The sequence below is a fragment of the Diabrotica undecimpunctata genome, chromosome 3 (genome assembly GCF_040954645.1).
Source record: "Diabrotica undecimpunctata isolate CICGRU chromosome 3, icDiaUnde3, whole genome shotgun sequence".
NCBI classification, from domain to species: domain Eukaryota; kingdom Metazoa; phylum Arthropoda; class Insecta; order Coleoptera; family Chrysomelidae; genus Diabrotica; species Diabrotica undecimpunctata.
The window spans coordinates 61,808,572-61,836,206 of NC_092805.1; the positions used below are offsets into that span (position 1 = coordinate 61,808,572).

Sequence of the window (27,635 nt, forward strand, 5' to 3'; positions counted from 1 at the left end):
CTGACGACTGGCGTATTAGAGTAAGATCCCAGAGCGATCAGACATAACTTATTTTTACACAGATGAAACCTTAGAGTCTGAGTAGCGTCTCGTGTGCTTTGAATACCTGCGTATTTATAAAACTTGCTGAGTGACACCTGGGCAGGTACCAGGTGAGAAAGGTAACTAAAAATAAGAGCTATTTAACTTAAATTTACACAACTGATTTTTATACATATTTTGTAGAATATTATTTTGAAAATACTGTAATAAATGTCAGACACTTGTCATGGACCAGAACTTTTGTCAGACGCTCTAAAGCTCCACTAAAATTAAATGAACTTTACTTACTTTTACATGTCTGATTTTTAAATAGAGATGCAAAAATATTTAATCGGATCAAAAATAGTAAGTATTCTTAATGTATTTGAATTTTTTACTTTGAGGCTCACGCGCACAGCACTCTCGCGCTCATACTTTTGGTTAACTAATTTTTGTGTTTGAGGGATGTTTGGTCATTTTCATTTGTCTGACTGATTAAATATAACTTTATTATAGTTCCATTAATAACATATTTAAAAATCAGACATGTAAAAGTAAGTAAAGTTCATTTAATTTTAGTGGAGCTTTAAAGCGTCTGACAAAAGTTCTGGCCCATGACAAGTGTCTGACACTTATTACAGTATTTTCAAAATAATATTCTACAAAATATGTATAAAAATCAGTTATGTAAATTTAAGTTAAATAGCTCTTATTTTTAGTTACCTTTCTCACCTGGTACCTGCCCAGGTGTCACTCAGCAAGTTTCATAAATACGCAGGTATTCAAAGCACATAAGACGCTACTCAGACTCTAAGGTTTCATCTGTGTGAAAATAAGTTATGTCTGATCGCTCTGGGATCTTGGACTATAGAAATAAATAAATTTATTTATAATAAATCTAAAGCATTTGTGGGATTTAGTAATGCGTTTTTTATGTATCGATATTTAAGTTACATCGCAAATTCTTAGTAAGAATAATTGAAAAAAAGATAAATCTGCATTTTAATCATTTGAGAAATATATGTTGAAGGACATTGTAAAAAATACATTTATTAAAAATAAAAAAAACACTTAAAATACATTTAAAAAGTATCACGCTATTTCTTTCTTAACTTTCTTAGCTCCTTATAAATTGGAATTTTTTGAGTATAAGAATTATTGTTCTTGTCCAGTTCAATATTAAGTTGATTAATAACAGTATTTCCTTGAATGTGAGCTAGACTATCAGGAGTAAGTCCCATAACATTAACGACGGTACTGTCTTTTTTATTATACAATTCAATATAACCCCTAATATTGCCTACCCCAGCAGATATGTGTAGAGGTATATCTCCATGTTCAGTCTTAATCTTAGTATTAGCATTATGTTTTAATAACAAGTTTATTATTTCGCCACTATTTTTTATCCTGGCGGCTACGTGCAAAGGAGTATAGCCATCAAAGTCTACAAGATTTATATCCGCTTGATGTTTTAAAAGCAATTCTACCATTTCCAAAGAATTTAATTCAACTGCCAAATGAAGAGGTGTGCAACCGTTGTGATCCCTCGCATTAAGTTCATGTCCGTTAGCCAAAAGCATTTGAGAAATTGATTTAGATTTGGCTTCTACTGCTAAGTGAAGAAGAGTATAGTTACGATGATCTTTAATATTTTTGGTGGCGGATCTTCCCAGAAGTAGTTTTACAATTTCTAATTTAGAATGTTTTATTGCAATTTGAACAGGAGCTTCACCTGAAACACATAAACAATTAACTTTTTAACTTACAAGTTGACTTAAATTTATATCATTTTAATTGATTTCTTTTCTCTAAATATTACAATCAATTAAAAAAAGTTCCAATTGTTAACTATATTACTAAAAAAAAAAGATTATTTTAAAGGAATCAGTTCAGAAACAAACATCACATCCTGTCCATTAGTTAGGACAGACCTAGCCTAGATTTTGCAGTTTTTCTAAATCATTTTGTTGTATTAAAACATCGTATTTGTTTAAGCTGACTACAAATTATGTAAATTAGAATAATATTTTCGGTCATTAGGAATAAATGAATGTGCTGGTCTCATTTTTTTGATGTTTGGATTTAAACTTTGGACAGATGTTTACTCATCGTTCGGTTCATCCTCTTAATCATTTCATCTGATTGAATATGTGGGGGTGTCATTCTGGTCTTATTGTCACTGGTCAATTTACAAACCTTTTGGAAAAGGGGTGGCTCAAAGTTTCGCTCTTGTTCTGAGTTGATCGAGAAGGGAACAGCAAATTATCTGAAGAATTATATAACTATTACCTCTGCAACGGCAGCAGATTCTTGATTTGCTATCTGTTTATTTCGTAAAATAATCCATTGCTACCAGGATATATTTATTTCCATCATCCGTTTCTGGAAATGGACCTGCAATGTTAATTGCTACTCTTTTCATAGGAATACTAACATTATACTGTTTCATGGTTCTCCTCTTTTTATCAAATGGACCATAGCTTTTTGCACACTGTTCATATTTCCCACACTATATTCTTACACCATCTTCAGTAGGACTTCTAGACTACATGTACTAATGTCTTGCAAAGAAGGTCTCTCAACTGGACGCATCCAATCTAATACACTTTTTATACATGGATCATCTGCTTAAGTGTCTTGTAGCTTTTAAGGCTACTATTGATCATTGCTGATGATGGTTCGTCTTACAGGATAAAGGTGTTCCTCTTATTCAATACAGAACTCTTTCAGACTTGTGTTCGATTGGTTCTACTTTTCCGACTGTTGTATTATTTTCTTTCAATTTACGACAAATGTAGCCTAAGTCGCAACTATTTCGACATATATGCTCCCGTCTCTTCGGCATCGTGCTACGAACTACTTTCCGCATGATTTCCTCCAGACGTTTATCGTTTTGTTCGTCGCCTTTTTCAGAGGTTCGTACTCGATTGCTTTGTAAAGCTTTACTAGCTATTTTGTGTTTAAAGACAATGGTTAGCGCTTCATCTAAAACTTTTGTTCTTGCTAGTCGCTGTCTCTCAACAATTTGACAAAGGTATCTAAAACAATTGCTTTCAATATGTTGTCTGGTGCCTCTTGAGAAGCCCACCGTACTATAAGAGCAAGATCTGATTCAAATTCTTTCAAGTTTTTACTTGCTCGTTGAATTCTACTTTTTAGTTGTGCTTTGTAGACTTGTAGATGGTCATCTCCGTAGCGTTTGTCTAGTCGAGTAAACAAAATCTGGTAACATTTTTTTACACTTAGAATATTCGAAGCATCACCTTGTAAAGAAGCAGTCAAGAAAACAGCCTTTTCTTGCTCGGTTCAATGATTGGCTGTTCTTAAATTGTTTAAGGTATATGGAACAAGGAGTCTTCCCATTAGATACTGACAATTTAAATTTTATAAAATATGTCGTTTGATCTCTCGGTAATTATTCTTTAACTACAGGATCTAAAACCACTGCGTCAACTGGTGGTAGCACTTTTGTATTGATTATAATGCTCTCTAATTGTTTGATCTTCTCTTCTACATTCTCTATATTTTTCTGTATTTTGAGTAGATAGATAAAGATGTAGCATTTATTTCTGATAAATTTCATAGGGTGTTTTAAAATAAAATGAAAAAACAAAACTTTATTTTTACATCCCGTATACGCGCAGAACGCTGGCATTTTTCATAAAAAATTAACAAAGTGATTTACTAGGAATAGACCTAATAATATGAACAAAAAAATCTTTAAAATCGAATTAACAGTTTAGAAGAAAAGTGGTTTTAAACTGATCGTACATTTAAGGTGGTGTGTTAAGTATTAATTGTGGAGAGTAATATATATATATATATATATATATATATATATATATATATATATATATATATATATATATATATATATATATTATAAGTATATATATATACAAGTAATATATATATATATATATATATTTATATATATTATATACTTAAAGTTTCCGCGAGAGTTATATGTGCTTTCTGTAGTTTTCCGGGTTTGACTCCGCGTTCAATAATTGTGGTTTTGACAACAACCATTATTTTGAGACGTTTCGACAAGGTCGCACTTACCATTGTCAAGTCAGGTAGTAGCGCTGATGTTTGAAGTTAACTTCAAACTATTTAATCTTTATTTCGGAGGACTTATAACGACTAAAACAATTATCTAACGAATCACTTCTAACCTTCTTTAACCGATTACAAGTTTTGAATTCAAAAATGCATGCCTCGATCCAAAAATCAATGTGAATTTATTGACACCATGGCTCTTAACACACTTTTAACCGGTTTAGAACCTCGTTTAGGACAAATTATTAGGTCCAGCAACCCTCCTGAGTTTTAGTTTTTATCTTATTTCCTTGTGTATTTTTTAGAAAAGTTAATAATAATTTTAATAGATAATAAAATAGAATACCAGAGAACACATAGGTAGAGCATTTTGAGAACTTATTGACAGAGAGAAGAGAAAGGTTTAAACAGACAAATGAACAAGTGGAAGTAGAAGGAAGAATCGAAATATCAATAGAACAAGTGAATGAAGCAGTTAAGGGAATGAAATTAAAAAAATCTCCAGGCCCAGGCGGAATACATCCAGAGTTGATTAGGTATGGACCATCAAAACTGTTTGAGATGATCCGAAAATTATTCGAAAGATGCTTAAACGAAGAAGAAGTTCCAGAAAAATGGAGACAATCGTATATCTCTCCAATACACAAGAAAGGCACAAAGATGGATCCTAAAAACTATAGAGGGATCGCAGTGATTGCTACTATAGGCCGACTATACTCAAAAGTACTACGAAACCTGATAGAAAATGATATCAAAGACAAACAACCCGAAGAACAAGCGGGATTTAGGGCCGGACGCTCCACTATGGATAATATCTTCACATTAAAAATTGCAATGGAAAAACGAGTGCAGAGAAATAGAGAAACTCATATAGCTTTAATAGATTTGGAAAAAGCATATGACAGTGTACCGATCTCCCAACTATGGATAGAAATGGGTAACTTGAAAATAAACCCAATTCTTATTAACGCCACTCAAAAATATTACGAACAAAACTTTGCAAGAATTAAAATGGGACAAGAAATCACCTCTCCTTTTCAAACAACAAAAGGACTAAGACAAGGCTGCTCTCTGTCACCCACCTTATTTAAAATCTATTTGGACAGATCCATAGTGAAATTGGTAAACAAATGTAGAAACATGGGAATAACGGTGGAAGAAAACAAGCTATATACACTTTTCTTTGCGGATGACCAGGTAGTAATTGCCGAAGACAGCTACGATCTTATCTATATGGTAAGAAAACTGCAAGAAGAATATGAGGTGGCAGGTCTAAACATGAATATGACAAAATGTGAATATCTCTCAGTGGGAACAGATGAAATATGTGACCTAGTCTTGGAAGACGACAAAATCAAAGGCGTGCAATCCTGCAAATATTTGGGGGTCATTTTCAACAAGAAGGGAAATAGCGCAGATGAAATCAGGGAAAGAATAAACAAGGGCAGAGCAGCGACCCGTGCCTTAAACTCTCTTCTCTGGCAAAAAACAATTCGACGAGAAACCAAAAAACACATTTACGGTAGTATAGTCCAAAGTATTACACTTTATGGTTCGGAAGTATGGGACGTCACCAAAGCTAATAGAAACAAACTTATGACGACAGAAATGGATTATCTGAGACGAAGCTGCGGTAGATCGAAACTGGAGAGAGTTAGAAACGAACAAATAAGAAACGAAATGAAAATGGAGAGAAATATCAATGATGACATAGAAAGAAAACAATTAATCTGGTTCGGACATGTTAAAAGAATGCCAGAGTACAGATGGCCTAGGAGAGTACTGGAATGGATCCCTCCTGAAAGAAGAAAGAGAGGACGACCACGGAGAAGTTGGCGCAACGATATTGATGAAGCAATGGCGGCAAGAGACTTAGAAGAGGCAACTGCATATGACAGAAAAAGATGGAAATTGGGGGCGGAGAAGCGGCGACAGCCGTAATAAATCCGTTATTATATATATAATAATAATTTTCAAAAAATCCACTTTGAAGCTAGTTTTGCAATAATTATACAACAAATTAACAAAAATAAATTGACAAACCGTCATTTTAAAGAATTTTCTATGCTTTTTTATGTATTAGTTATAAGGTAATGCTAGGATAGTCTGCGCGCTAGGAGAGATTACGCACTATTTAGAACTCGCTTAGGAGAGGGGATGAAGTTAAACCACATTCGGTGTTAGTAGTACGTTAGGCAAACAACCTTCCTTGCTTCAGTCGAATTCATCCGTCATTGAGAATAGTTTACGTAGAGTGAATGCAACTTCAGTGGAATTTTTTATTAGGTAAGTCGTTGAATTTTGATTGTAACTGCGTATGTTTTTGTAGTAAAGACTTTTATCAAATTAAGGCTAACGTTACATTTTTATTATGTATTGTTTGTATGAATAAATTTATCCTAGCTATTGAAAGCTCTTTATGGCTTGGAAGCGTGGACACTAAAACAAGTCCATTTGAATAAGTTGGCCGCCTTTGAATTTTGGTGTTACAGAAGAATACTACGAATATCATGGATTCAAAGAATGTCAAACGTGGAAGTAACTAGATACTTAGATTACTAGTAACTAGAAACTAGGATAGGAAATGAGGCGGAAATAATATTAACTCTCAAAAGACGAAAATTTGAGTACTTAGGACATGTGATGAGAGGGCAAAAATACGCATTATTACAACTTATTATCCAAGGCAAAATCCGAGGACAGAAAAATGTGGGAAGACGAAAAATATCCTGGCTTAAGAACTTAAGATAATGGTTTGAATGCAGTAGTGCAGAACTTTTCAGAGCGGCAGTCAACAGACTCCGGATAGCCATGATGATTTCCAACCTTCGATAAAAGATGAAACTTAAAGAAGAAGAAGCTATTGAAAAGTATTTTTATAACATTCATGATTTAAAATGGCGGTGCGCAATATCTCCTACCTATTTAGGATACTTCGCGCATTTTTTTTTTGTAGGAGAGATTGCAGATATACGCACGGAAATGGATATAAGGAGAGTTTGCATGCTGAAATAAAAAAACATTAATAAGTTAACAGCTTAGTCTGCCCATTAATAGTTTTATTTTTTTTTTAGAGCCAAAATGCCAAACTTCTATACTCGAAAATCAAACAAATGTTTGTGGAGAGAAGATGACCTACTTCGAGCTGTAACTGCAATTAACGATGAAAATTTTTCTGTTCGTGCAGCAAGCAGGACGTTCTGTTTCCGAATCTACAATAAGATACATAATGAAGAAAAATGATTTTTCTAAGCATGCATTGGGTCCAGATTCACAATTGGGTAGAGATACTGAACTTAAATTAGTGAATCATGTAAAGAAGTTGCAAAGTCTTGGATTTGCTTCTACTCAACCAGAACTCAGAAAACTTGCATACCAACTAGCTGAGAAATTGGGCAAAAGACATACTTTCAACACAGATAAAAAGATAGCTGGAAAGGTTTGATTGTCTTTCTTTATATGGAGACATCCAGAGCTAAGTGTTCGAAAAGCTCAAGGAATAAGTAGAGCTAGAACCGAAAAAATGAATCGTGAGGAAGAAAAAAATTATTTTACTCCTTTGGCTGACATTTTAACCAGTAATGATCTTTTAAACAAACCAATATGTATTTGGAATTGTGATGAAATTGGAGTTCAACTTAATAATGAACCAAAAAAAAAGGCAGTAAAGATGTTCATGTTGTCACCAGTGCTGAGAAAGGAGAGAAACTATTAGTATATTAGCATGTTGCAATGCTGAGGGGCAATTTTTACTTCCTTACTGCATTTTTAAAGGAGTTTATGGCAAACCTTAATATGCAAAAGGTGCTCCGTCTGGTATCGTAATTAGAATGAGGTAAGAGGGTGCGTATATCAGCAACGATTAATTTTTGGATTGGCCCACAACCCATTTTATACCTCGTAAAACCCCAGGTCAAAACCTACTCATACTTGATGGACATGCCTCGCATATGAGCAACGCCGACATGATTCAGACAATGATATAATTCTTCTGTGTCTTCCCAGCTATACAACACATTACCTTCAGCCTTTGGACAGAGTAGTATTTTTAAGCCTTTCAAAACTTATTTTAAAGACGCCTGTCAGCAGTTAGTAACTAGACGAAGTGGGATTGGAAGAATTACAAGAGAGGACTTTGGTGAACTTTTACAGTCAGCTTGGTCTCATTCTGCTACTGTTAAACTTGCAACTACAGCATTCCGGGCTACAGGTATCCATCCTTTAGACATAAATGCTATTCCAGAGCATGCTTATCTATTGGCTTGTGACCAAAACACACATGAGAACACTATTGAACCAACAGACTCATCCATTTCAGAAACTGAGTTGTCTACTACGCTCGCTTCTTCAACTCCTTTGACCTCTTAAATTACTTCTCAAGTGACACAGTCTACTCCGCCTGATTCTTCAGCTGCGTTAACTTCTAAATTTATTTCTCAAGTGGCCCATTCTTCTCTGGAATAAATTTTCTATCAACCTTCAACTTCCAAGCTTATAACTCCAATAACTGATGACATAACACCAAACAAACTTTCACAAAAATGTACAAATGGTGTTCGTCAATAAAAGCGAACTAAAAATTCATATGAAATGTTCATGTCATGTTAAATGAAATAAATAACTTTTTTTAATAAGCGTAAGTTCTCCTACCCTTGCGCGTAATCTCACCTACCCGGTTAGGAGAGATTGCTCAAAAACACTATTTTTTTAGATCTCATGTTTTTTTTTAATATAAGAGTTTTGCATTTAAGATATTTTAATTAGTATAGCTAACATCCCAAATAACCCCACGTAACACATTTTCACATTAAACTTTGGAAAACTTGTGCTATTTTTTCGAAATCTGCGCAGACTATCCTAGCTTTACTTTAAGTAAAAAATGACGTTTAATCTTTTGCATATTTTTTTTAGTGCATATTGTTATTACCAAATTTATTAAAAGCAGTTGTTAGATACATGTATCAACGAATGTCACTGAAAAATTCTTAATTTTATGGCCTAATAAGGTAGATTATAAATTAAACAATATTCACTGTAGCCAAAAATAGATCAATAATTATTAATAACTTAGTACAAATCTACATTTATAAAAAATACAGTGCTTTGCAGATATAAAATGAAAATCGACTTTTTTCCAATACGTCGGGAAGTATTTAACAGTTTGTAATGAAAATAGACAGGTGACTGTTAATATGAGTATCTTTCAAAAAATTCAATAAAATCACAATTAAATTCTTATTGGGTCACTGTTACTTCAACACAATGTTTTAAAACTTTTTAATCTCTTTTATAACTTTCTCTAACAGCCTATTTTTATCGAGATATGGAATCTTTTTTAATAAAATTCAAAATTATGTAGACGGCTGTTAAACGCTTGCTACAGATACTAATAAAAAGGTGACATAAATCATTATATAAAAAATAACGTATGGTGCTAAAGTTTTGGGAAAAATTTCACCTAGTCTGATTAAGAAGCAAAATGCATTTAACAAAGAAGGCCATAGAATTGATATGTAATCAGTTATTGACATTTAATAAACAAAGCATAATATTTTGGTTTGTGCTCTGCAAAATGTCTTATAAAATTGATATTCGTCGAGGTGTTTATAATATGGTTGGGCGAATGTCGAAACGAGATATTGTTAATATTTATCGAGATCAAAACATAAGCAAATGGACAATTTATCGCACAATCAGAGAATGTGAAGAAGGGATACCATGTGTTAACTTGCGTAAAAGTGGCCGACTGCGGATTTTGAACCATATAAGAGAGGCAAGACTGATTGAAACAGCTAAGAACAAAATTGGGGCCTCACAGCGAGAACTGGCCAGAAGATTTCATGTTGGAAAGACTACAGTATACAGGACCCTATCGAGTCAATATTGTCTACCGGAAAAGAAGGAAAGCCCAAAATACACAGAGGATCAATTAGAGAGAATTCCGAGATGTTGCCGCGCGGTAAGGCGAGTGCATTTCGTCAACAAGTTGATCGTGATGGACGATGAAAAATATTTTACTTTGTCCAACTCTGAGATGAAGGGTAGCGATGGGTTTTACACAAACGATTACGAAAATGTACCTGATGAAATAAAATTCAAAAGTAAGAAAAAATTTGAGGACAAAATTTTGGTATGGTGTGCAATTTCTGAGGCTGGCTTTATCTAGCCCTACATTGGTGTTGTTCGAGGCGAAGCCTTAAACGCAAATATTTATATTCAAAGATGTCTCTCTAAATTGCTTCAGTTTGTGAACACACATCATGCAAATGATCAAATAGTCTTTTGGTCAGATCTTGCTTCATGTCATGTACCGAAAGCAGACAATCCCCCCAACCTACCTCAGGCTCGTCCAATTGAAGAGTTCTGGGCAATATTAAGTCGGAAAGTCTATAATAACGGATGGGAAGCACAAAATCAGGAACAGTTAAGACGCCGCATATATACAAAAGTTAGAAAAATTGACGCCGAAGTCGTCCAAAGGATGATGCAACGTGTCAGGGGAATTATTAGGCAAATCTAAAATAATGGTCCCTTGTCTGTCATTTGAATTTTGATTTATAATAAGGATAGTTAAGTTAAATTGTTGAATAATTTAATAAAAATTTAAGATTATTGTGGTCAGAGGTATATGCTTTTGAAAATTTTCCCAAAACTTTAGGACCATACGTTACTGTAGGAAAAATTTTTTTTAGGCTGACGTACGAGCACACGTATTCAAAAAGGAAGATGGTTCGATTAATGTTCCACACCACATAATTATCGATACTTTGATAACCACAGGTCAGTTCCAGGGGAAAATTTAAGCAAGAACAAAACACTATACGGAGAAATATATCAATCTGGATACATCAGCCACACAATTATTTTTAAATCGAAGTTTCTATACTGGCGTTTTATTAATTTTTTCTCTATAATAAAATTCTGAGGCGAGCGTTACGGAATTACCGCCACGAAGAAGGCATCAAGGGTAGTCTCATAAAATAGCAGTTCTTCACAACGATTCAATACTCTCGATCATTCGTTTTTAGTCATCCTATATTTATTCTAAGAAGGTTTAAATTAAAAACTGCATAAAAACTAACTAACAAAATACATACATTAAATAAAAATTAAATAATTAAAAGAATATATGTCAAGATAAGATTCCATTCGTGATGATTGTCACAATTTAAAAGTCATAAAGGTCATCCAATTAGTAACAAAATCATTTGTTTAATTTTTTATGACACTTCTCGGTTTACAATAATTTTATATAAATATAATTATTGTTTTTAAACACCTTATTTCTTCTTTTCCAGTAGCCTTTACGTTGTGGCTGTGTCGGGTCTTGTTTCTGAGGTATGTGTCATTACTGGTCTTACACTGGCTTTATAAATTCTTGACTTCATCTCACTGTTAATGTGTCTGTTTTGCTATATAGTGTTATTAAGTCATCCTGCCAGTCTATTTGCTTTTTGTACTTGATCTCTCACCTCTTTGGCCAGGTCTTCATAGCTGGACAGTGTCATTTCCAGGTATTTTATTTCCATTACTTGTTCAATACTGATGCCACTATTTTACATTGACAGGATTTTATATATTTTCTACAGTTTAAACTATATAACAGTTTGTCAGTCAGGTACGTCTATAAATAAAAACAATTTTCTGCAAGCTAGAACTTTTAAAAAATGTGTAGTGTAGCTGGACATTGTAATATCTTATATAAAGGTTTTTGTTACTCACGTCGGGTTGAGTCGATTGGCATTAACACTGCACTATTGTTTGTTCATAGTATTTAAGGATATCAAATTTTTGTTCCGTATTTTACATTTAAAAATTGAAAAATAACAGAGCGGTTTAAAACGTGGTATAATCATCTCATTTATTTTTATATTATGGTTTATAACCAAAATAAATTCAGTGAGAATTTTCTCATAGTGATTTTACATTTAACTAAAAAGTATTATTAACATTTAGATAAAAAAAATTAGACAGTAGGTATATGTAAAAAACGATACGGGAGTCTTTAACATTTTCTGACCTAATTAAATCCGTCAACCTTCTAAGTAAAATAAACCCGTAAAAAATATAAGACGTAATATTGTAAAGGTCAAATAACACGTACCTGAGCCTGTTAAAGTATTTGGATCCTGTCCAATATCTATCAAGACCTCAACGAGATTCGTATCATTATAAGCCGCAGCCAAATGTATTAACTTTTCTTTAGCCCTGTTAGAAGTATTGACTGCAGCTTTTTGTGTAATTAAATATTTAGTTAAAGCCTTGTTTCCACCTCTGACAGACTTAAATAGTGGTGTTTCTCGTTCAATATCTAGGACATCTAGTTTGGCTCCATATTTTAAAAGACGAACTACGATTGAATAATGTCCATTTAGGCAAGCTATGTGAAGTGGAGTCTCTCGTTTATTATTTAATATGTTGGGGTAAGCGGATAGGGAGATGAGTTTTTCCAAAGTTTCCAGATGCCCTGTAAAATATTTAAAGTATATTTTTTAACATCTGACCTGTTATTTTATATATGCTTTAATAGTTTTGCTATTATTAGCATTTAAGTAATGCTTTTTTTTAATAGTAAATAGTTTCCTACATGCTTTTATTAAAAATAATATAAAGACAATAATTTGTAATATTATGTAATAAATGATATGAATGATACATACAAACTATATAGATAAATGATATGAATGAGACCAAAGGCAAGCATCAAAAGCGACAAGAGTAAGTGGTTGCCTCCGAGAAACCATATGGAAAAACAAATATCTGACCATGGAAAGCAAAATGAAAGTATACAAGACAACAGTAAGACATCTTAACATATGCAGCGGAGACAAGGACCGATACAAGAAAGACGAAACAACAAATCAACAATATCGAAATGAAAGTATTAAGATCAACAGCGGGCATATCCTTAAGAGACAGACAAACCAACAGAAGTATACGCGAACAATGCATAATTCAAAATATTAACAGGTGGATAAAAACAAGAAAAAAAACTGGAACGAACATGTAAATCGAATGGGACCAGATAGATTAGCAAACATCTGTAAAAACAACAAGCCGTATAGCAGAAGACGCGTTGGAAGGCCGCCAAAAAGGTGGAAAGATAATGTACAGTCAACAACGACTAAAACAGAATAAGAGGCAGACAAACGGGAGTAATCCTAGTCGCATGAAGAAGAAGACGAAGAAGATAAAAGCAAAAATATCTAATGGTAACAATAACTGCGATTGTGGTAAAAATTTCTTATAATGCCGCTTCATGAAATCAAGAGATTTACCTCTTAAATTTATTGTTAAACTATTAAACACTAAACAGCATTGTAAGTAAAGGATCGCTGAAAAATAGTTAGTTTATATCTTGGCAGCATAAGACTATAAGGATATCTCAAATCCAGATTATGAGCATCTTCACGAAATACTAATTTTTTTCTTAAATAAATAGGATTTGACGACGAAATAATTCGATATATCGATGAGGCGACGTAATATTTGTATAAATTTTCTATGGTTAACCATTGAAGTTCTTTTATTTTGCATGATACGCGATCATATTTTCTTATGTCAAAGACAAATCTGCAACAATTATTTTAAATTTTTACAACCTTAATTTCTTGATTGCTTGATCTAAGCAAAGATTAAATACCAAGAGCCCATAATTATGAATTGACATTACCATAGTTTCACAAAGTAACTTACGCAATTTAAAGTTTAAAATGCCTTTACTGCTATACAGTTGACGCATAACTAAATAGCACTTTTTTAATAAAAGGGTGACATGCTCTTGAAAACGTAGCGTACAGTCATATATGACTCCTAAGTTTCTGCAACTAATAACATTTTTTAGAGGTTCATTTTTTATAATTAGTTTTAAGTTATCCTGAAGAGTGGCTTTAAATTTTTTTGAATAATATAACAAAGAATTACATTTTTTAGCATTTAGTTTAAAATTATGTCTAGTGAAATAAGTACAAATAGATTCCAAATCCTGATTTATTTTTTGTGACGCTTGAGTTACAGAGTTAGGTTCAAAAGAGAAATACAGTTGTGTGTCATCTGCAAAAGAGTAAAATTTCAAATTATTTAAAGATTTATACAGGTCAGAAATATATATTGAAAAAAGAAGAAGATCAAGAACCGAACCTTGAGGAACCCCTGAAGTGACAGATGCAAATTCTGATGAATTATTATCGATTAAGACCTTTTGATAACCATTTACCAAATAAGATTTGAAAAAATGTAAGGAGGTATCATCAAATCCAAAATATTTCAATTTAGATAGAAGAGCGTGATCAACAGTGTCGAAGGCTTTAGAAAAATCAAGCAAGATGACTGAGGTTGCTTTTTCTTCATCAAATGATCGAAGCATATTATCTGTTAAGTCAAGAAGCAGGGTCATTGTACTAAACTCTTTTCTAAAGCCTAATTGTATATACGTAACTACATTTTTTCTAAAAATATAATCGTATATCTGTTTATAGATAACCTATTCTAAAATTTTTAACAGTCCCGGTAGAATGCTTATTGGGCGAAGATCATTAAGTGATTCAGGTTTATTTGATTTGGGCAGTGGTTTTACCAAAGCCGATTTCCCGTAAGTGCCCGGAAAATAACCTACCCCCAAACAACAATTTATAATGTACGTAATATAAGGAGCAGTAATAGAAAGGGAGAGTTTTAGCATCTTTGCAGAAATATTATCACACCCAACAGCTTCCGATTTTAACCCTAATATTAGTGATTTAATTTCATCAATAGTGGCTATTTTAGACGAGAAAATAATTTTTGGGTTGAAAATATTTGATTAATACCATTGGGTTGTCTCTGCACAACAATTTACGGGGCTAAAGACAGATGTAAAATAATTATTTATAGAGATAGGATCTTTAAGCTCCTGTGGAATCTCTATAACTGGTTTATTTACAATTTTGAATAACCTCATAGCTTTTCAAAGATCTTTTTTATTCGAAGAAGCAGACCGATAATTTAAATAACCATTCTTCTTTAGACGGACTGCGTTAATAACTGCGTTTTAATAAATATTTTCAACTTTTCAACAAAAACGATAAGGACTCAAATTAATTCAAATTCGATTTTCCACAATTTATTTTTTACACATTTTTCGTGCGGTAGATATTTTCCGGGGGAAATAGTGACAAAGCATAATTATTAAATTGTCTAGTTTATTATTAACTTTACAACATAAATGTACATAAACATAGAGATAATTATATAATTATTTTATATAATTTTGATGATTTTTTGCTAAAATTAATATTTATATAATAAAATAATATAATAATATTTATAATAATAAAATAATAATTACTAACATATATAGAACAAAAAAGACTAAAGTGGTATGGACATGTAAGAAGAGCTAGCGACAGCAGATGGATAAAAAGAATAACCGAATGGAGCCCCATAGGAAGGAGGAAAAGAGGACGACCCCGAAAATCCTGGAGGAACGAAGTAGACGACGCCATGAGTAAGAGAGGACTAAACTATGGAGAATGGAACAACAGAGAGAGATGGAAACGGTTGAGCGTAGGAAGGCAGTGAATACTGTAGAATCCCTAAAATATAATATAATATTTATAGTCCTACTCCCATGACACGCCTAAAGAGACATATATAGGATTAACGAACCCTAGGCACTGACGTTATCAAGAGTAGGTTACAAATATAAATAAACCAGTCTCGCGAATAAAGGATTAGTTTGTAGATCGACGCTCTTCGGACCAAACTTATTGCAATCAAAGTGAAGCAGTGTTTTGTGGGTGAAGAAGCTACAACTGATAATACTCTTTTTACTGTGAAAAAACGTGGTATTTAAACTCTTTTATGTTTAGAAGCATGGCCAAACGTGCCAGAACAGCATAAAAAAACGAATTTACGTTGAACGATTTACTCCAGTCGTCAGAGACGAAATTACCACTGAACCTCAAAAAATAAAAAGACCAAGGTTAATTTGGCTAAAAATGTCAATTTTTGGAACCCCAAAAAGATGCAAACAAGGTTATCACTTTTTTGTACTCAATATTATAAAAGAGAAAAAGTGAAAAAAAAAATATTTATCAAAAATCTGAACGCCGTAAAAAAAACGTTACAAATAAAACCATGTAGCTGAGATCATTTTAAACAAAGAGTTTACTAGTACTTTTTGTGTGGAACGAACTGTCCTCTCAGAAACAAGGATTAAAGCGGCCGATAATTTTGAATGTTAGTTACATGTGCGAAATCAATTTTTGATAAAATTGGTATCAACTTGACGGTCAAAATTCAATATCTTTTGATCGGAGTATCCTATCGACAAAAATCAAAATGTATTAAAGGTGTAGCTTCGTATACAATTTTTGTATTTTGTCGCAAATAAAGTCAGTTTTTATAAATGTGTGCGCGATTTTTGCTATTTTTTATGATTCTCATGATATTAATAAAATTTATCACTTTTACTGACCGGTAACTGTGGAATTTCCATTTCCAAGATCTTAATATTCAAAACCACAACCGAAATGAAATTTGGGTTTTGAGTTTTTGCAATAAATGTGAAGCATTTGAAATATATTTAAAAAACCGCGACTTTAAACTTTCATTACAAACGATCTACAATGTTTAAAGCTACTTTTTTTTGATTGCACAAGAAGTACGTTTTTCCAAACTACACAAACTGATCGTATGTACTTTAAAAGTTTAAATTCTGCATTTTTTAGACATATTTAGAATGCCCCATATTTGTTGTCAAAACTCAAAATCAAAATTTAATGTTATAAGTTTTGAAGATTATGCTCTTATGATAGAAATGCCATTACGACCAGTAAATGAAAGTAATAAATTTTAATAATCTCATATGAATCTAAAATAATGACAAAAGTTAACACCTTTATAAAAACCGATTTGCAAAAAATGTATTTACCTTTAAAATGTATTTTAATTTTTGTCGATAGGACACTCTGATCAAAATAGACTAGGAGACTTTAATGCCAAAGTTGGCAAAGGACAAAGTGGAAATTTAGTGGGATCCTTTGGTCTAGGGGAACGTAATGAACGCGGAGACCGTTTGATTGAATTTGCAACTGAAGAACAGCTCGTAGTGACAAACACCTTTTATGATCTTCCTCCAAGACGACTATATACGTGGAAATCTCCCCAGGATACTCCAGATCACACAGTACGAAATCAAATAGACTATATTCTTATTAACAAACGATTTAGAAACTCTATAACATCTGTTAAAGCGTACCCGGGATCCGACATAAATTCGGACCACAATCCACTTATCGCCAAAATGAAACTTAGTTTAAAGAAAGTTCAAAGACCAAAAATTATGAAGTACGATATTAACCAACTGAAAAATAAAACAGTAAAGGAAAAGGTACAAAAACGCCTAAAAGAAAAAACGTGGGCTCGTACAGAAAAACCATGGGCCCGTACAGAAACAGATAACACAGATGTAGAACTAGAAAATTTGCACAAAGTAAGTCAAGAAATAACAGAAAAATACTTAAAACCTGAAAGAACAAATAAAAAGGAATGGATGACGGAGGAGATTCTATGTATGATGGAAGACAGAAGAAACGCTAAAGATAATAAGAATTACTACAACAACATAAATAACGAAATAAAAAGGGCTATTAAAATAGCAAAAGAAAATTGGTTTAGCTCGAAGTGTACAGAGATAGAGTCATTACAACAAAAACATGATTCATTTAACCTCCATAAAAAGATTAAAGAAGCGGCAGGCTTATATAAACACAAGAACACTGGATTCCTGACAGATAATCAGGGAAACATAGTACTGGAAATAGAGCATAAAAGAGATATTTGGATCAAATACGTGGAAAAAACTTTTGAAGATATACGAAGTAACACTGGTATTACAACAAACACCAATTGCGAATCTGGACCACCATTTACAGTCGAAGAAGTAAAATATGCCATCAAAAGCACCAAAGATGGTAAAGCAGTAGGTCCTGATAATTTTCACTCAGAATTCTTAAAACTTATGGACTATGATGGCATAAAATGGTTGACAAATATATTTAACAGTATATATGATACGGGCGTGGTTCCCCAAGAGTGGTTAGTGTCAACTTTTATAAATCTTCCAAAAAAACCCAATGCGAGAAAGTGCGAAGACTATAGAATTATAAGCCTTATGAGCCATTTACTTAAAACATTTCTAAAGGTCATCCACAAAAGAATATATACAAAATGTGAGGAACAACTAACAAGAACACAATTCGGATTTCGTGATGCTCTGGGAACACGGGAGGCCCTTTTTGCTGTACAGGTGCTATTTCAGAGATGCAGGGATGTGAATTGTGATATATACGTATGCTTCATAGATTACCAGAAGGCATTTGACAGAGTAAAACATGACAAATTAATGACTCTAATGCAAGAAATTGGAATTGACAACAAAGATCTTAGAATTATCAGAAACATTTACTACAATCAAACGGCCAAAATCAAAATAGAAGACCAGTTAACTGATAAAATTGCAATAGAACGTGGAGTACGACAGGGCTGTATTTTGTCTCCATTGTTGTTCAATATTTATTCTGAAAGGGTATTTAAGGAAGCTTTAGACGGTTGTGCGAAAGGAATACTAATAAACGGTGAATGGTTGAATAACATTAGATATGCAGATGACACTATAGTTTTTGCCGATAATCTGAATGACTTACAGATATTAACAAATCGCATAACAGAAGTCAGCAACAGATACGGACTAGCTCTTAACATAAAGAAAACCAAATTTATGACAATTAGTAAAAAACCAATACTAAACGCGCAACTTACAATCAACCAACAGAATATCGAAAGAGTCGAGCAATATACATATCTAGGCACCAATTTAAATAGCCAATGGGACCACTCAACAGAAATTAAACAGCGAATAATAAAAGCAAAAGCAGCATTCGTTAGAATGAGAACTATTTTCAACAGTCGAGACATATCATTAAAAACAAAATGCCGTCTATTGAACTGCTACATATTCACAGTTCTGCTCTACGGAATGGAAGCATGGACACTGACTGTTGCATCTATGAATCGGCTCGAAGCTTTCGAAATGTGGTGTTATAGGCGCATCTTACGTATATCCTGGGTTGACAGAGTTACTAATGTGGAGGTCCTGCGTAGAATGGGGAAAGAATGTGAAATTCTCATGACCGTCAAAACTAAAAAGTTGGAATATCTAGGTCATGTAATGAGAAACCAAGAACGTTACGGCCTTCTCCAGCTGATTCTCCAAGGGAAAGTAAATGGTAAGAGAGGACCGGGAAGAAGACGCATTTCCTGGCTTCAAAATTTGCGAAAGTGGTATAACACTACTACCACTGAACTGTTCCGCGCTGCAATAAGCAAAGTGAAGATAGCCGTGATGATCGCCAACGTCCGGAACGGATAGGCACTTTAAGAAGAAGAAGATCAAAATATATCAAATTTTTACCGTTGAGTTGATACAAATTTTGTTTAAAATTGAATTCGCGCGCGTATAACATTCAAAATCACCAGTCGCTTTAAGCGTTGTTTATGAGAGAACGGTTCGTTGTACAGAAAAAGTGCTAATGGACATTTTTGTTAAAAATTACCTTAGCTACATTTTTTATTTAAAAAATAAAAAACTTATACGAATGACTCTGAAGGGTTCCAAAGCTATGGTGAGAATAGATGGAGATATGACGCAGGCCTTTGAGATTGAAAATGGAGTTAGACAAGGGGATGCCTTATCAACAACAATTTTTAATCTAACTTTAGAAGCTGTTGTTAGAAAACTGGATGTAAACGGCTGTATTAATACAAGATCTATGCAAATATGCGCATATGCGGATGATGTTGCCATAATAAGCCGCAACAAAAGGGTATTGAGCGAAAAAGTTATAGAACTGAAACGAGAAGCTGCTACGTTTGGTCTATATATAAATGAAAGTAAAACAAAATATATGGAGTGCACAAAATCGAATGAACATGAGAATCTGAAGGTAGACAACCATACCTACAAATATGCCTCCACTTTTCCCTACCTAGGCTCAATAATAAATGACAACAACAACATCAGTCAAGAAATACAAGCACGGATTCTTAGCGGTAATAAGTGCTTTTATGCATACAAAGACTTAATGAAGAGTAAGTTACTGAATCGTGAGTCTAAGCTGAGAATCTACAAAACAGTGATTAGACCAGTGGTCACATATGGATGTGAAACGTGGACCCTCTCAACCACTGATGAAAATCAACTGAGAATATTTGAGCGCAAAATACTAAGGAAGATATTTGGACCAACCCAATGCAGCGATAGTTCGTGGAGAATTAAAATGAACCACGAGCTGGATGAACTAATGCAGAGCGCAGATATTGTCAGATTTGTAAAATCACAAAGACTAAACTGGCTTGGTCACCTAGAAAGAATGCCAGATAATCGAGCTGTAAAAGTAGTTCAGAGATGGAAGCCCCAAGGAAACAGAACAAGAGGAAGGCCCCGTAAAAGATGGATAGACGACGTAGAGAGGGATCTTAAAACCATGAACATCAGGCAGTGGCGAAGGAAAGTATCCGACAGGGCAGAATGGAAGAACATTGTTAAGCAGGCCAAGACTCACAAAGGGTTGTAGCGCCATTAGAAGATGAAGAAGAAGCCGGGGGCTAAAAGTGATAAACCTTTTTTTCATCTTTTTTAGGGTCCCAAAGTTGACATTCTCAGTAAAATTCAGTGTGTTCGTATGATTTTTAGAGGTCAAATCTCTGACGGCCAGACTAATTGGGTATATTCCAATGTATAAATTACTCTAAATATCTGAGAATATTATCACTAAAAAGACCACTTCTTTAAAGATATTTTAATTAAACCGATGTAAAGCATCTTTTACAGTAATTTATAAAAATGTTAATACCTTTTGCATAACGACATGTAATAACTACTTGACATTATGGCAATTAGTAAGTTATTAAAGTGCTCTAAATTTCAACTAGATTAACCAGATAATTTATGTTATTCAAGTTGTGTATCCCAGAGGGCGATGATTTAAATAACTGTACTTGCCGTAGGAGTGAATCTACAGGCATTTTGTAAATTGTAGTCGATTCTTTCAGACATCAGCTAGAGTATATTAAAAAATTTAAACATTTAATTAAATTTGTTTTTAAAAAACAGATTAAAAAAGGCTAACTTTTTAGATTATAAATATTTAATCGCTCTTAGGGATAACCACATAAAGCTCTTTGACGATTTAAATATTTGGTCCATCTGTTTCATACGTTAATAACTCATTAATTGCTACAATTTTGAGTAATTATTATATTACATGTCAATAAACCAAAAACAAAGTTTTTAACATTTATAAATTATTGCAAAAATTAGGGTTCTTTTTGGAATTATCTCGATAAGTTGTTTATGTATTTTAATTTGAAAATTCTCAAATTTAAAGAACTTGAAATGTTTACACTGTATCTGTAAATGTTTATTGACAAAATTTCCCATTGCCTTATCTAATGTGTTAGTGTCATTTGTTCTGGTTGATCCTAAATTCTTTTTTAAACACTTCAATACTATTTTTCAGAGATATATATTCTTTTCGTACTTTTTTTGTACTTTCTGCTGATACTTGAATGAATGAATTCTAGTATCATTTCTTTCCTAAACGCTAGCAATGAAGTTGGCGTAAAAATGAACTTGACGAAAACAAAAACCGTGTACAACGAGCTAGTGTCTTTCCAAGATGTAATAATAAACAACACTGCACTTGAGACAGTAGACGAGTATGTATACCTGGAACAATTAATACATAAATCTGGCTCCTTACTCCCAGAAATCAACAGAAGAATGAAGCTCGCTTGTACATCTTTCGATAAAAATGCAGTTATCTTTAAATCCAGAATGCCACTCCACCTGAACAAAAAAGCATTTGATCAATGTATACTACTAATCATGAAATACGTCTGCGAAACTTGGACACTAAAGAAAGAGATAATAGCGAAATTCAAACGTCACTCAAAGCTCAATGGAGAGACGCATGCCAGGTATAACCAAGAGAAATCAAAAAAGAAGAAACTGGATTAGACAGAAAACCAAGGCAACTGATATAGTTCACAGAATTAAATCTTTAAAATAGCAGTAGACGGGACATTAAGGGAGACAAACTGACAATAGATAGTCCACTAGAACTACACTGTAGTATCCAACCCATTTGATCCCACGATTTTTTTTATAATACTGTTACGAACATGCTTTCGGCATGGCCTATGTAACGGTTACATTTTGAAAAAGGCATTAAGAACATTTGCGATGTATCGAGTGCGAGGTAGAATAACACGTCACGTAGACGAATTAGAGGTGGGACTACGCCAGAATGTTCTCGAACATAGTAACTTTAGGATATATATATATATATATATATATATATATATATATATATATATATATATATATATATGTAACGATGTTATTAATTTAGTTTAGTTAATAAGAGAGCACCAACTGTAAACTTATAAATAAATATATTTATATAAATTCGAACCGCTCGTTTTATATAATCTCGCTACAGTTGGTGTCCGGTGTGAGATTTAGAAATAAATTCAGCAGTGACTTTTGAATGTATTGTTCGTCGGGAACATCCGCGTAGTTCGGTAGTGATCTTTGTACGAAAGACCATTTAAAAAAGTACGTGTGTGCCTGACCAAAGATCCTGCTAGTACAACTTTCAGTAAAACAATTGCGTGAGCAACTAGAAGAACGCGATAAAGACTGCAGCGGGTCCAAAAAGATCCTCCAAAAACGACTAAAGAATGTTCTTAACAAGAATGTAGAAGACCCGGAGACATTCCAGTTTCAATCAGCGGAAGAAGCCGTTTTAACTAAAATAATTGATGGAAAATTCGAGAATGTTTCCAAAAGATTCGATGAAACGTCGCAAATGATTATTGAAGAAACTTCTAAGAAAATTGAAGAATCTTCTAAAAAAAATGATGATAAATTAGAGAACGTTTCCAAAAGATTCGATGATAAATTCGAAAATGTATCTCGAAGATTCGACGAGAAATTTGAAAATGTTTTGCAAATGATGGAAGAAACTTCTAAAAAGAACACTGAGAAATTTGAAAAAGTTTCTAAAACGTTCGATCAGATACAGAAAAATGTAAACAACGTAGAAGAGAAGATCAAACAATTAGAGACCATGATAACTAACACGAAAATGCTACCACCAATTAATACGGTAGCTTTAGATCCGGTAGTGAAAGAAGAATTACCTAGAGACGAAATGACACATCATATGAGATTCAAATTGCCACCATTTGATGGAAAGTCTTCTTAGTCCATATACCTTAGACAATTTGAAGATATTGCGACAGCCAATCATTGGACAGAACAAGAAAAAGCTGTTTCCTTAACTGCTGCTTTACGAGGTGATGCTGAGGATATCCTAAGATCGATTCCTAAGGGTCCAGAAAAATGTTACCAGACCTTGTTCACTCGACTAGATAGACGTTACGGAGATGCCCATCTACAACAAGTCTACAAAGTACAAATAAGAAGTAGAATCCAACTAGCCAGTGAGAGTTTGCAAGAATTTGAAGCAGATGTTGCTCGTATAGCGCTTTTGGCCTATCCAGAGGCACCAGACAACATATTGAAAGAAATTGATGTAGATACCTTCATCAATGGGTTGAGAGACAGTAAACTACAGAAAGCTTTACGACTAGCAAGACCGAAAGTTTTAGATGAAGCGCTCGCCATTGCCTTGGAAAACGAGACAGCTTGTCGAGCTTCACGGAGCTATCAAGTACGAACCTCTGAAGAGAGCGACGTACAAAACGATAAACGTCTGGAGGAAAATGGTACGGAAAGTAGTTTGTAACATGATGCCTAAGAGACGTGAACCCAGATGTTGGAATGGTAACGACGTAGGTCACATTCGTCGTAAATTGCATGAAAATAATACAACAGTCAGAAAGCTAGAACAGATCGAACACAGGGCTGGAAGAGTTCATTTAAATGCTGCTGCCCTTTCAAGACGGCCGTGCAGTGCAAATTGTAATCACTGTCTTAAATTAGAAGGACGACTTCGCCCCGTGAGACGAACCACCGTCATTATTGATCAATGGCAACCTCAACAGCTACAAGACGCTCAAGCAGATGATCCATGTATAAAAAAAATATTGGATTGGATGCGTCGAAGTGAAAGACCTTCTTGGCAAGACATTAGTGCATGTAGTCGCGAAGTTAAGTGTTACTGGAGCCAATGGAATTGTCTAGTGCTAAAAGATGATCTTCTGTATAGAACCTTTGAGAACGATGATGGTACAGAATCTAAGCTTCAGTTGATTGTACCTAAAAGTAAAGTGTCAGAAGTACTGCGTCAATTGCATGACGGTGCATCAGGTGGACACTTTGGTATCATGAAGACTCTGAAAAAGGTTCGAGAACGGTTCTATTGGGTGAACTGTAAAGATGATGTAAGAAGATGGTGCCGGAAATGTGAACTGTGTGCAACCAGTAATGGTCCAGTTAGTAAAAAGAGGGCACTCATGAGACAGTACAATGTTGGTAGTCCTATGGAAAGAGTAGCAATCGACATTGCCTATGCGATACCAAATCAAGAAGCTGCTACCGTTGCAGAGGTACTTGTTAAAGAATTCTTTAGCCGATTTGGTGTTCCCTTAGAGATCCACTCCGACCAAGGTCGAAACTTCGAGTCCACCCTTTTCCAGAATGTTTGTAAATTGATTGGTGTCAATAAGACCAGAACGACACCCCTCCATCCTGAATCAGATGGAATGGTCGAGAGGATGAACCGAACGATGGGTAAACACCTGTCCAAAGTTGTATCAGAACATTAAAGAGATTGGGACCAGCACATTCATTTATTCCTAATGGCCTACCGCTCAGCCGTAATGAAACTACAGGCCAGACTCCAACCTGCCTGATGTTAGGTCGTGAAGTTCGTTTGCCCTGCGACCTAGAGTTTGGCTGCAGATCTTCCGAAGAACATTTTGCAAGCGAAGATTATGTCGACCGCCTGAAGTTAAGAATGAACAACATTCATGAACTTGCCCGACAACACATCCAGTTAGCCAGTGACAGAATGAAAGATCAATACGATTCTCGATGCAAGAATGGAAGCTATGAAGTAGGTGATCTCGTTTGGCTTTATAATCCACAACGTCGTCGTGGCTTGTTTCCTAAACTGTAAAGACAATGGGAGGGTCCGTATGAAATTAAAAAGAGAATAAATGACGTAATATACCGAATTAAGAAGTTGCCGAAAGGTAAACCAAAAGTAGTTCACATAAATCGTCTTGCACCTTATGCTGGCTAAAATGAAATAGAAGAAGCCCGAACCCTTCAACATGAGATCAAAGATGACCGGCGACTAAGCTTTAATGAGTTTATGTCAAATTACGCAGAGAGAAAGAGTGCTAGATTCGGTGTGACAACAGAAGTTCAGCAGGATCTTTTTAGTGTTCCGCATAACGTCTCTCTAGCCCACTGTGTTACCCAAGATCTTGAGATGACTAAAGGAATCTCATCTGTATTCTATAGGAAGTTCGGTCGTTTGGACGAGTTAAAATACCAGCAGCATTAAAAATTATTTATCATTTGATGTAATTAAATTAATTTCTTAAATTTATACAACTTTGTATACTATTTTTTGTATTTAATAAATAACTTTAACAATATATAAACAAATGCAATCAAATATTCATGTGGGCGTTTATATTATTGCTCTATACAGCGGAAGTAGGTAAAGAACATCGTACATGAAGTAGCTTAAAGGTGACATCAGTGCTACCAACTTTTTTGGAAGCAATGCCAACAACTTTGCTATAAAAATGAGGTATATTTACAAAAATTTTAATCAAAATTATTAAAAATTCAATTTTCAGAAAACAAAATGTTTGAACATAAATCTTTGGTGCCCAGGTCCCGGTGACTTTAACATGATATTCGTGTTCAGCGAAATTTATTTAATATATGTCAAAATATATTTTTTTAATTTGCAAATTTAAAAAATGCCTTTTTCTTATGCACAAATGCAATTTTTCATCTCTTTATGATCGGATTATTTCACAAAATTTCCTGACGCTCTCACGAATCGAATGCACCGCACTGCATCTCAATTCGTCTTATTGCACCATCAATTTTCGAATGTTCATTGCAATTGTAACATTATTATAAAATAATAATTCTTTTGTAAGGCCAGCATTTATTTTTATTGTTAATGTTACCAACTGATCACACCCAAATTCTAGTGCAGTTTGTCAAATGTGCAAGGGCAAGGCTATTATACAAATGTTTGCATAACGTCCAAGGATTTTTCATCATTAGTTTGAATTATTGGTGGTCCAAATTTAGATTGATTTTTAGTTAAGTCTACTCTTTCAAAAGTTTAATATTTTTCCAATAACAATTTTTAGATAATTATGAAAGTTTTGAAACACAATTGGATTATGATTTGTTGTACCGAGTACGATTACCGTACTCGTTACAACCTTTATTAATTTACCAGCAGATACGTTACAACCAGCAGCATGATTTATTAATTTATTTTTAAATAACCCTAATAAACAACAACAAAATACCTTGAAATACAGTAAAAAATAATTAAAGTTTTAATCTTACAATAACACAACCTCAAAATATGAACATTCATAGTAAATATCTTAATACTTTGATATTCTCACCTCACAAATTCACAAACAACAAATAATACCAATAGCATAGAATGAATGTACATAACCAACAGTCCTTATTTATTCATCAAACAATTAAAAAAACCAATATTTCCAACTTCTTATAGGACAAATACACACAAATTAGAAATGTTTGGAAAGGTCTTTATAAGCCCCGCCCATTGTGACTTAGACTTAGGTAGTCTATTGGGTAAAACTAATTTTTCACGTATACGTTGCGTAGTATCCAAACTTAGTTGGATAAAAGGTTAAGGTGATTGATAACTAAAGCTCGGATTTATAGGCAACAAAAATTGAAGAAAAAGGCGCCTATATGCAAAGATTTTTATTAAAAAAGGCAAGAATATTAACATTTAGGCAAAATATAGGCAATAAGGAATATAACTTATTATTTATTGTACAAAATAAATTAACGTAATATTAACTTAAGGCAGGTATATTTACACATCATAATCATAACATTAGTATAAATAAACTATGTAGTAACTAAATAAATGTAAATTAAAAATTAAACATTGCAACCACTTAAAATTTTGTTATTAATAGAAACAACTAAATGTTTTTCAATATTTTCGGTCTTAAAACTATGTCTTCGATCACTTAAAATTAATTTGTACATTGAAAACGAACGTTCGACATCGACAGATGTAATTGGAGCATATTTCAGAGCGGATAATAAATCTGGCATAATTTGAAATTCTTCATTCTTTTCGAAAACATATTTCATTTTTTTTTTAAATTAATTGAGCGTTACTTCAAGGTGCCGATTTAATTTTCGTCTTTAAATTATCTATTAATTTTACTGACTCACATAAATTTATCTCTTGTTTTTCTAATAAGGTAATTGTGGTAACTACTAA

The 27,635-nt window shown here is 33.5% G+C and overlaps 1 protein-coding gene across 1 annotated transcript in view; it reads right to left on the minus strand.

Annotated features, from left to right (window-relative positions):
- Positions 1–1,051: 1,051 nt before the first annotated feature.
- LOC140435620 (uncharacterized) overlaps positions 1,052–27,635 on the minus strand; it is a 37,538-nt gene continuing 10,954 nt past the window's right edge. The window contains exons 2-3 of the mRNA XM_072524358.1: positions 12,188–12,550; positions 1,052–1,753 (exon numbers count right to left, since the gene is read on the minus strand). Coding sequence (XP_072380459.1) covers positions 1,119–1,753; positions 12,188–12,550 — 998 coding nt within the window. The 3' untranslated portion in view covers positions 1,052–1,118. The remainder of the gene's footprint in view (positions 1,754–12,187; positions 12,551–27,635) is intronic.